The 12252-nt window shown below is 31.9% G+C and overlaps 1 protein-coding gene across 1 annotated transcript; it reads left to right on the top strand.

The window, feature by feature from the left end:
• Positions 1 to 3197: 3197 nt before the first annotated feature.
• LOC127080669 (alpha-galactosidase 3) lies at positions 3198 to 8061 on the top strand. The gene is made up of 15 exons (XM_051020981.1): positions 3198 to 3560; positions 3703 to 3761; positions 3935 to 3991; positions 4085 to 4119; positions 4720 to 4823; positions 4938 to 5010; positions 5737 to 5795; positions 5881 to 5946; positions 6043 to 6126; positions 6300 to 6364; positions 6459 to 6541; positions 6794 to 6884; positions 7019 to 7077; positions 7392 to 7532; positions 7645 to 8061. The coding sequence occupies exons 1-15, from the start codon at positions 3349 to 3351 to the stop codon at positions 7753 to 7755; spliced, it is 1299 nt and encodes a 432-aa protein (XP_050876938.1). The 5' UTR covers positions 3198 to 3348; the 3' UTR covers positions 7756 to 8061.
• Positions 8062 to 12252: the final 4191 nt, after the last annotated feature.

The raw sequence follows: 12252 nt of genomic DNA, 5'->3' as shown, positions 1-12252 counted from the left end.
CCATTTTATTTTATTTAATCAGCAATAATATATGATTATTGTGTGAAACCAAAAAATTTCTAACAAAAGTTTAGCGATGAAAGATTTTGGGCACATCTCTTTTGTATTAGGTATTTAGATACTTAAAGATTATTCTCAAGATATTATCTGATTATTAAAAATATATTTCCTAAGTGGGAGATTGTTGGATTATTTTATAATTTAAATACTATTTAATTGTTATATTCCAATAATTATTATGTGAGCATATATGTTTTAATTATATTAGCTATTTATCAAAATTAAGAGTCTTAATTGATTAAGTGGTTAAATAAATTTTAAAAACTAATAAATTTTAATTAATTAATTAATCGGATATGACCTCAAATATTAGTGAGAGAGTGGAAGAGAAGTTTTTTGCGATATTTTCTTGGTGGCTTTTTGGATGTTTGAAGTTTGTGCGCAGAGTTTTCAATGGAAAAATTGTGTGTAATGATGAGAAAATTTCCTAGTATTTATAGGAAAACACTAGATTAAAAATTCAATTTTGATTGATTTGTTTTTGGAAAGATTTGTATGAACGAGACATATTGTGATTTGATTTGTATCTTGGGGATCAAGTTTGTACAAATTTGGAAAGTATCGATGAACTCTTTGATGTAATTGGATTTTATATAATCTATTATTAATAAAAAATGATTTCATTTTGATGATTTGGTCTAATTTTACTCTTTTTTTTGAAATTTTTGATGTTTTTATGATAAAAATACATAAAATATTATAAAACAATAAAAAAAAGTAATTTAAAAAAAATACTTAATTAAAAACGAAAAATAATGTTAAAAATGTGTCCAAAAAACCAATATTGGATATTTTGTTGACTTTTTAATAATAATAACAAAAAAAAAGGAAAACATTGGGGTTTGAACTTGCAACATTGCATTTGACATTCTTAGACACTTACCAACCAAATTAATTGACACTTTTTATTTTGAAATGTTAAAGATAGAATAATAAAAAGAATTCAGATAAAATTTAGGGCGTGACAATAGGTTGTATATATTTATAAAAAAAATAATCATGACGCTTCCACAACATATATCTCGATTATTGATTGGTCGAAGTGGAAGATTTGTCATAGAATGTATTATTTGTTGTAGTGTCGGAATCATAACCATGTCATCAGAATCGCAACAACACCTCCAAGATCATGAGACATCGTTGTAAGAAATCTCCATAAATCGTGAAAACAATACCTTCGAAATCAATGGTAAGTTTGGAGTTTAACTTTGAAATCCATGGTGAAAAATTCATGGAAATGAAGATGATGTTCGAGAATTTTTGAGTTATGGTTGATAGATGGGGAAAGAGTTGGGTGAGAGATGGAAAGAAAGAAAGGCAATTTAGGGTTCCATATTAAGGAGGGACAATCCTAAGTTTTGCGTGTGTTTGAGAGAGAGAGTAAAAGCCAAGTCAAATAATACAATACCACCTAGACTACCACATATATTAAAGTTAATGTTTTTCACAAACATTTAACATAAAAGATTAAAGATTAAGTTCATTAATATAACGGTTGTTAAGAGACCAATACATAACATTTATTAAACAAGAGATTAATGTGAAACTTTATCATAATTGATTATTTCACATATATTAAAAAAATGTGATAAATAAAATAGATAAAATTATATCTTTATCAAGAAATTAATTAATATGCGTTGTTAGTGTAAAAAAATTTACACTGTCGATTCATCACCATCACTCGTTTGCATTACTTTATAAATTTTAAAAATAAAAGTCAAACTTGTCCCAATATCCAACGATTATAATTTATTGATTGTGTAAAATTCTTTTACACTGTCAGTGTATTTCAATTAAATTCTTTTATCAAATTATCTTTGCCTACTATTTGTGTATTCAAATAATCATAAATACAAAAAATGATAAAATAATAAATTAAATATATTAACAAAAATATTTAATTAAAAAATTAAAATTAAAAATTAAAACGACACTTATTTTTTACAAGATATTATGTGCGACTTCTTGAAGCAACATTTACCTGAATAGATGCATGTATTAACTAATTCAAGTTAAAAATTAAATAAGAATAATCTGTATGTGTGAACGGTATAAAATTTATTTACACATTTATTCCATCATGTTAAATAGACATTCCAAAAAATATAGATTATAGAAACATTTTAAAAATTAATTTAAAAGCTAATATCATAAATTAACTTGATTGATCCAGGTGTAAATAACAGACAATTTTTATCTCCTCCAAATCTAAATTATAATCTCAAAACAATCTCGATCCTCCACTCTAATCTTTTTTAAAGATGCAAAATTAAATTCCAAACTCATCTAAAATAGGTTCTTATTAAATCAGCAATCATTTATTTAATGTTATCAATTTTTTAATAAAAATATTAGAATTTCTAAAATAAAATAAAATTATAAATAATAAAATAATACAATCTCAAAAAAAACCTATGCAAACATTTTAAATAAATAATATAAATCAAAATATTAAAAATTAAATATATATTTAATCTTTTAACTTATCAATATTAAATAATAAAATAAATAGAACGGATTTAGAGTGAATATTAATATTTTTATTTTTCGATTCATGTATTTTAAAAATATGAAAAACCCAAATCCAGATTTTTTCGATTTCATTCGGATGAATTCAGAACAATATTTCCGGGTATGAATTATGTTATGTTAAAATATAACATTAAGTTAAAATGATACGAGAATTCATTCTTAGGCATACATTGATTAGTTATTAATAATTCATTTTATTGCACCCCATAAATTAGGGCAGCGACACGTATTACATAAGATATTCTTATCCGTCACGTCAAATGCATCATCAGCATGATTTATCTCAAAAACAACTACATCCATTTTTCTTTAAACTTTTTAAATATATTAAAATAGCTAATAATGTTTGATAATTTTAATAATAATAATAATAATAATAATAATATTAATTAATAAAATAAATGATTTAATTGAAATACACTAACAGTGTCAGTATCAAACGTCAGTTAATCATAACCGTTAGATGTTAAAATAAATTTAATTTTTATTTTAAAAATATATAAAATAATACAAACGGATGATGATGATGAATCGATTGAAAAAAATTTACACCATACATAATAATTATTTTAAATATATGCTATTTATTTTAAAAGGATAAAAATGAATGGCATATATGTGGAAAAAATGGGCAAATGATTTTGAAACAATTTTGAATATTTGTCTTCCTGACACTTCCTAATCGGTGAATAACCAGCCTATTTCCGCGTCTGCACAAATTTCAATTAAGAAGCTACTACTCTACTATTAGTAATGGCGAAACAAATACAGAACAAAACTCTTTTGATGCACTTGCTCATTCTCTTTCTCTATGCTTCCTCTCTTACCGTATCAGCAAGAATCGCACCTCTCTTGCAAAATTATGGAAATTCCATTTTCAGATCAAGTTTTCATACTATTTATGACACTTCAAACTACGGTCTTCTCCACCTCAATAACGGTTTGGCTCTCACACCTCAGATGGGGTTTGTTTCTTCTATCTCTTTTACCTTTTAATTCATTCAATCAATTTCTGATTCATTCAATTTCTTTGGAATTTGGCTTGATTTTGAACAAGAATTGAAAAGTTATGATTTATGTCACATGTTGATTTTGTGTTTTCTGTAGATGGAACAGCTGGAACTTCTTTGCATGCAATATCAATGAAACTGTTATTAAGGAAACAGGTCTTATTTTCTTCCTCAGTTGCTACTTGCTACTGGATGAATCATTCATGGATTCTGATGATGATGACTAATGAGCAACATTTCATTCACTTCATTCAAATTTATTTTATTTTTGCATTTGAAAAAAATCAACATTTTTAAACCTTGACTGATTTGTATTAATATTGTTCCAGCTGATGCACTTGTATCTACGGGATTGGCTGAGTTAGGTTATAACTATGTCAATATAGGTACTCATTTTGTATCTCCAATATGAAAATTCTCACATTATAAGTCACATATTACATATGTATGTATTTCATGTGGCAATTTACAATGTGCAGATGATTGTTGGTCTTCTGTGATAAGAAATTTGAAGGTTAGTTAAAATTTGTTTCTTTCAATATCATTGGATAAACTTTAGGACTATTGTCTTTTCTTGTTGTATATACTTGTTGGCTTTCAATGTTGTCTATCTTGACATTTGATTGGATGAGGAAAAGTTGTTTCAATTGTCATATGTTATGTTTTGGCTAAGTAGTACTGCAGAAAATAGATAGAAATAGCAAGTCCCTCTTAAGTTTTGAGAGGCTCTGTGTAGGTTGGTCATCTTTTAACATTGACAAATATCTTATGAGGCCCTTTTAGCCACAACTTAAGCATGTCAAATTTTGGTCCATGTGCTGTAGCCCACGTTTCACGCCCTCAAAGACGGCCTTGGTTCTCGGGTATATTTAAGAAACGGTTATTTGCCTTTTGTGGAATGCTTCCTTTATGCCTCCAATGTTCTGGTATATTTGCTGTCTTTAATGTTTAATCTAGCTGGAAAGTGTGAATATTATACATTATTACATGTACAATTCGTTTTCTATGTGGATAAGATTTGATTTACTACAATGCTTGAAACTCAATCATTCAAATATTCTCTCAATAAATATACGTTGTTCCTTATAGTTTTTGATTTGGTTTGGAAATGTAGGGTGACCTGGTACCTGATCGTAAGACATTTCCATCAGGAATCAAATCACTTGCAGATTATGTGCACGGAAAGGGACTCAAGCTTGGTATTTATTCTGATGCTGGGTAGGATATACTTTGCAAAATTTTATATGGGAGACTTTTAACTCATTATAAAATATGTTAATCCCATTTTAATTGCGACTAACTGATTCTTTTTCTGCTTCCAACTGGTATTAGGGCTTTTACGTGTCAAGTCCGACCAGGATCAATTTTCCACGAAAATGATGATGCAGATTTATTTGCCTCTTGGGTTAGATTCTAATATCTTATTTCATAATTTTGCAAAAGCCTGACAGATACTCTTCACGTCTCATAGATTCTGTGGAGGTCCTAAGAATAGAAGTGATATTCATTCATTTCTCCTTTATGTGTGCATTAATGAGCTGCATTAGGTTCAAATTACATCTGATGTAAATAGTTTAGTTCTGCAGGCCAGTATATCTTTCTATGGAATTAATCTGTTTCTTTAAGGAAAACCAACCTTTGGATATGAAGTTCAGATTTGAGACAAATTTAGCCTTTTCAAAAAAAAAATAAACACCGAATTTGGACCAGATACGATGTTAAGTCATTTAATGGAATTCTTTTAATGTTCAAAAGAAAAATGAATGAAGAAAAGTTATGCCCTTATAGTTCTCAGTCATTGATAACTCTGAAATTTGTGTATAGATGGTTTTCATTGAACTTTGCATCGGACAGATCTTCATAGGTATTATGTCCACCGTGACATAGTTAGATTCTTAGAAGCAGCGCAACTCCAGAATTTCTAAAGGAAACAGTGAAGTGATATCTAAAATTAGTTTCATTGCCTGGTAAATTAAATGTAAATCATCTCAGTGACATCTTGAGGTGCTTTTGGAAACCACTGCTTCATAGCTTAACTTCTGAATCACATTTTTTATAAATTAAAATTGTTTCCAGTTACATTTTTCTGTAGTTTATTAGTGATTTTCACACCATTCTAACATTTTACCAGGGTGTAGATTATTTGAAGTACGACAATTGTTACAATCTGGGCATCCCTCCAAAAAAACGGTTTTTTTCTCATCTGTCTCATAATTTTCAAAAGCAACAATACCTAGTACATATATACTAAATCAACGTGTTTTCATTTATCCAGATATCCACCTATGCGTGATGCCCTCAATGACACTGGACGTAAAATTTTCTATTCAATTTGTGAATGGTAATAAGACGTGTCTGTTTTTTTGTTATGAGTTTAGTTTACAAATGGTATAGATAACATGACAGACATTATCCGACTATATTTTTGTTTCCACAGGGGTGTTGACGATCCTGCTTTGTGGGCAGGCAAGGTTGGTAATAGTTGGCGCACAACCAATGACATCAATGATACATGGGCAAGGTTAAATTTTTGGACTTTGATTTATAGACTGCGCATTCAACATTTTATTAGGGATGCCTATAGTTTAATAACATCAATACAGAGTTTTAACAAATTATCAACCATCATTCTTGTCCAAGTTTTGTTTTTAATGTAGTCCAATTATAAAAATGACGTTTTTTTTTTATGTTTAGCATGACATCTATTGCCGATCTTAATGACAAGTGGGCTGCATATGCGGGTCCTGGAGGATGGAATGGTAGACATTTCTCTTTTGAAATTTAATTGAAAATATATAGCAAACAAGACATATTCCTACTTATCTCTCATGTTACGATACGATTCTTGGACAGACCCAGATATGTTGGAAGTTGGCAATGGTGGCATGACTTACCAGGAATACCGTGCTCACTTTAGCATCTGGGCTTTAGCCAAGGTGATGCTCTTAATTTCTATTTCTTCCTCCTTTCTCTTGGTGTAGGGATATGACATGGACCAAAGTATCCTAAGGCTAGTTAAAATTTGTCAATTTGCTCAATATGTGTTACGATGATAATCCTCACTTCATTTTCATTGGTATTGGCCACAATATTTTGTGAATAAAGCATGAAGATATATTTGAAAAGATCTTAACACAAATACTATGGCTCGATTTTTTACATGTTCAAAATTGTAAACTTGTGTGCAGGCTCCTCTATTGATTGGTTGCGATGTAAGAAATATGACTGCTGAAACACTTGAGATTTTAAGCAACAAAGAAGTCATTGCTATAAATCAAGGTAGTATCATAGTGCTTTTCTCTCCGTGCTATTGCTGTTTATATTGTTACTACTTGATGTATATATATTTTTTCATTAGTCTTATTCAAAAAGGTTAGATGAGTAAGATTTCTAATTCTTATGTCTCTCTGCAGACTCACTTGGAGTCCAGGGAAGGAAAGTTCAAGTTGCTGGAATAGATGGTTGTGCTCAGGTAATCTATTATGTATCATCTTGTAGTCACGGTATATAGTTCTGATGGTGTTTTCCTGGATCAAGTAACCTGTATTCATATTCATCTTGGATGAAAATACTTTCACCATGTACATTTCTTTTACCTTCTAAAACACGCGATCTTGCCCGGTCTTTGAAATTATACCTATTCAACTGAGAAAATCAAGAACAAATACTGTTATATATTTTGTCTATGTTTGATATATATATTTTGACCATCTGTATAGACTGTATTTTAGTGCTACTTATATTGCTTGAAGTATGTTAAACTTAGTTTTACATATTTATTTACAGGTTTGGGCAGGTCCTTTATCAGGAAACCGTTTGGCCATTGCTCTCTGGAATCGATGCTCAAAAGTTGCCACTATAACAGCTTCATGGGCATCAGTTGGGCTTGAATCTGGAATTCATGTTTCTGTGAGGGATTTGTGGCAGGTAAGCTTGTCTAACCAGCCTTTCAATTTCTTCTCATTAGGCGAAATGCTTTACCTATTTGTTTTTAAGGACTAGTTATCTCAAAAGTTTTTGTCCCTTCACTATCTTGCAGCACAAGGTAATAAAAGGAGATGCAGTTTCATCATTCAGTGCTCAAGTTGATTCTCATGATGCTCACTTGTACATATTTACTCCATCTACTGCATCTTACTCTGCACAGTAAACCATACTTCACCTACCTATATGGGTTTTGGTTCATCTCTAAATCCAAAATGGGCATGGCAGCATATTCACCAAATGAATGAACCTCTGCTGGTTTGTTTTCTGTTATGGAGAAATTAGAGTCCTTCACTCAAATAAGTTGTGCACTATGTATACGTTGGTGTGCCTATTCATGAATCATGATCACATGATTTATGTCTAAAATGTGCCCCTCGATGGATTTATGATGTTTGTAAAGGTATGCTATGTAGAGCATGATAATTTAGAGCTTGCTAAACTTATTTATTTAAGCTATGTTCTTGAGTTATGTCATTTGTTGTTATGCATGGTACATATATCCTTGCATTATTCAACATTCCTAGATTGCATTTTTGTATGATATAAACACAATGGACATAAGCACTTAATTAAATTAGATGAAATTTAACATATTATTTTTCAAACACTAACAATTAGTTGTGAATAATTAAAATATCAATTAAATACAAATAAGATTCATACCGAAAAATACAGATTAGATCATAGATCACAAATGTCTTGGACGAGTTGGGTTTGAACAAAATACACAAGTGGATCTAATCAAGGTAGCATCTAAATTGATTGGTTCTTTTGAACAAAATACACAAATGGATCTAATCAAGGTAGCATCTAAATTGATTGGTTCTTTTGTACATATCGATTAAATATTGAGAACATAATTCTCACATCATTGCTGTTTTGATAAGCTTAATATGTCCATCATCGTTGGTTGACAGACGATGATAATCAACACCGACCATATTCATTGTGTCATGGGTGGTGGTTGAGACGAAGATTCATTTGGATAGTTGATGTTTTATATTAGACAATGTAACATTGATTGATCTTGAACAAATGGGGAAGGGTCTCCATGTTGTCCATGTTGAAGTAAACTACACCTAGTTCATTCCGACTCGGTGTGGATAAGAAGACATACATCTTTTTATACAAAATTTTGTGCATTTTAATTCATATAAAGTAACATCAAAATAACTTAAGTAAATTTTTGGCCCTATTGGGAAAAATTCGGCCCTATTGGAGGATTTAGGGTCTCGGTCCTATGGGAAAAGATTCGGCCCTATTGGAGGATTTAGGGTCTCGGTCCTATGGGAAAAGATTCGGCCCTATAGGAGGATTTGAAAGCGTATCAAGTTTGAAAGCGGATTGCGTCCTGAGATCAAATAAGGTATTGGTTATCAGGAATTCGCCGATTTTCTATGCTGGTGAATAAATACAGGATATATGTGTTTACTGGTGAATTTGGTAAAGTAAAACAAGTTTCTATTAATACTTAGAGGATCGAACTCGAAAATTTCTTAGAACATATTTGTGTGAATTGTGGTTTTTGAAACATGATATTGTCAAGATCGAAAAAGTTTTGTTTGATAGATACTGATTCAAACTTAAACGAAATTGGAATGTATAAGCTTTGCGAATAAAATGACTATAATCGAAATGCAAAGATTTAAAGAAAATAACTTGAATGTAAAATGCTTTGAATTCATAAATGTAGAATGCATACGTAGAAATTTCCTTGCTCGTTTCTCAATACGCAGATATTTTGAGTTTACAGAATTTTTAGTACAATGGTGGACCCCTACCACATAAGCAAATGTCTACTTATATACTAGTCTAAAATAACGGCTCACAACGGCCGACTAGACACATTGTGCTACGTCTCATCTCCACGTAGTCGTTATCTTCGACGAACTTCCATGTGTTTCTGAATAACTGCCTGGTCTTATCCATATCTGATTTATTCGACTGGCCAAATAACCAACCTAATATTGGAAATTTTATTAAGTCCAGATTTCATGCATCCTCTGATCTTTGACTAGCGTTCGACTGGGACTAGTTAAACTACCCTTCGACCAACAAAAAATCATCAGTTCAGCTTATGGCCTCAATCAACCATGTTCGACCTCACACTTCACCATGACATACCTTTGTGTCTTGCTTACCATTAATATCCATGCCGAAAACCCAAGGTAACAAATTGTCCCCGAAAGTACCATGTTCGATTTAGATCAGAAAAGAGAAAAGTGGCATTTTTTAATGTATTTTAGACACTGTTTTATCTTCACTACTGACGTCATCGTCATCATTACCATTTTACTGCGCTTTGTCATCCTCCAAAAGATTTCCCCAGAATCTCATAATTACTCTTGGTTTCTAGGAGAACATGAATGTGCACGTCTTCACTAACTCCTCCTCCACTCACATTCATGATGTCACTTCATAACACACGGAATTGTTCCACTTCCTCCATGCGTATGCCATGTGTCCGATCCTGATCAACAATTTGAGATCATAAATACCCAACCTCTTTCCTCCTTTCATCTTTTTCGTTCACGCCTTCCTTCAACTTGTTTGCCAAGAAAAACCATTTACTTGTTCTTTGCAACAAAAAAAACACCAAGCTCAACAATGGCAGCAAAAACTCCAACACCAAAGCTTGATATTAGCAAGAATCCCTTAGCATTCACGATTTTACCAGAAGAAAGCGCTGAAGGGAGAGATTTCGTACCTGAACCACCATTGTTAAAAGAGAAAATCTCCAACTAGGTGAACCAAGTACGCATTCCTTTTTCTCTGTCTGGTAAACCCCTCGCATTCTTGGGTCCTTATCCGACTACAAAGTCGCATTCTAGGAAAGTCAAGAACTTCTTCCCAAGTTAACTAGTTACAATGCCTTCAGCGTTTGAAGAACGCGCCCTCGATCTATCTTTCATGGACAAGCCTACACGTATTTTTCGATCTTCTCCTTCGGCATAAAGCAAAAAGTACATTTCCTGACTCGACAAAGTTCAGTCCCACAGGAAAAAACAATGGCAGGAATTAGGGATCTACGACATGATCAAAATTTCTCGATCTGGACCTAGATATAATCCAACAATATTGTTATCTTTGAACTTTTTTTAGGAAGGCTCGACCAATACTTTCCATTTCCCTTGTGGCATGTTAACATCGGCTTTGTTCGACGTAGCAACTATCATAGGCCTAAGCCCCTTAGGTGAAGTTTTTACTCCGACCTTGGCGACAATCAATGAATTCACCATTGAGCGCTTTAATTTTAAGAATTTCATCATTGACAACCATGACAAGAAAAATGTTGAAGTCTCCGACCAGGAGCATATTGCCTTTTTAACCCTTTGGATTTCCTACTTTATTTTCTGCTCCTGCTCCTTGCAAGTAGCAAGAAATTCGTACCCTTAGAAATTTAGCTTCATGAGGGTCGAAAGATCTCATTAAGCAAACTAATCCTGGCAAATCTTTATCAATCATTTGGCAAAGCTTCCTAAAAGCTGAAACACCTCCTTGAAACCAATAAATTGTTCTTGCTTTCTAGTCCTTTTTGGCTTCTCCAACTATGGCTAAACGCCACATTTGAGCCAAAGTTTCAAATAACCGAGTCCCCAACTTTGGTAAAACAGACTGACTGCAGGGCTATTGAAGGTACAAGGTTCGCTTTGACCACTCCCTACGACATCCATTCACGAATCACCTTCATGAAGTACAGGGAACTGTTTATTGAATTGACCATTTTTGTCTCGACTATGGCCTATTTTATGGATAGATGCATTGATCCCCATTGGTTTAGAAATAGGTTTCTTGGCGTGTCGCCCTCAGCCGTTGCTATGTCAAAATTTGTTTGGGCAACCTTTTTGAATCCCACGCTTCTATCAACGAGAATCGAAAATGGGACTTCGGGCTACAACTTTGTTGGATACCAACCCAACTTAGTAGCCAAACAATTTGGCTTCAGTCAGTTACTATCACGCTCCCTCTACACTCGAGACACTGATATTTGTTGGTCTGAGAGAAAATTCAGTATTGAAGACTACAAAGCCTGCACGACATTTTCCCATAACCACGTTCTCGAACTCCCTACTTTCATATTTCAACAATATTTCTATCTAACGGTTGAATACCATAACGGGTGGGTATAATACTTCGAAGGCCATTTTCCAAAAGAAAATTTACGCAAAAGACTGACAACTGTTCTTTCCACCGTTCCAGATCCTCCAGAACAAAAAGGTAAAAAATATTAATTGTACTATCAATTTCAAACTCTCCTATATTTCCATTTTCTTACATTTCAATTTCAGGTGAACCCGAAACACAAACTGATATCCAAGGACGGAGCCAGGAAATTTAGAATGTGGGGGCGATATATTATTTTGTTAAACCAATTTAGTTGATAATTGTGCATGAACAACTAAATGTACAAACGCAAATTCGAATTCACGGATATTGGACAATTAGATAAAAAACAATAAAAATATACATATCAAATAATTTTTTTGTAAAAAATTAATTAATCAATTCAATGAGTGAATCATTTAATATTATTCACAACCAAATGAGTAAAATTTTAAATAATTTAAACTTTGTTGTATGTATTTTAATAGTATGTTATTTTAAATATATATATATATATATATATATATATATATATATATATATATATATATATATA

This window comes from Lathyrus oleraceus, chromosome 5 (genome assembly GCF_024323335.1).
Source record: "Lathyrus oleraceus cultivar Zhongwan6 chromosome 5, CAAS_Psat_ZW6_1.0, whole genome shotgun sequence".
Lineage (NCBI taxonomy): Eukaryota > Viridiplantae > Streptophyta > Magnoliopsida > Fabales > Fabaceae > Lathyrus > Lathyrus oleraceus.
This window is presented reverse-complemented; position numbering and strand designations above follow the sequence as displayed.

Coding starts and splice junctions, on each gene's coding strand:
- LOC127080669 (XM_051020981.1), top strand. CDS start 3,349: ATGGCGAAACAAATACAGAACAAAACTCTTTTGATGCACTTGCTCATT. Junction 3,561..3,702: donor GCTCTCACACCTCAGATGGG/GTTTGTTTCTTC, acceptor TGTTTTCTGTAG/ATGGAACAGCTGGAACTTCT. Junction 6,365..6,458: donor GGGTCCTGGAGGATGGAATG/GTAGACATTTCT, acceptor ATTCTTGGACAG/ACCCAGATATGTTGGAAGTT.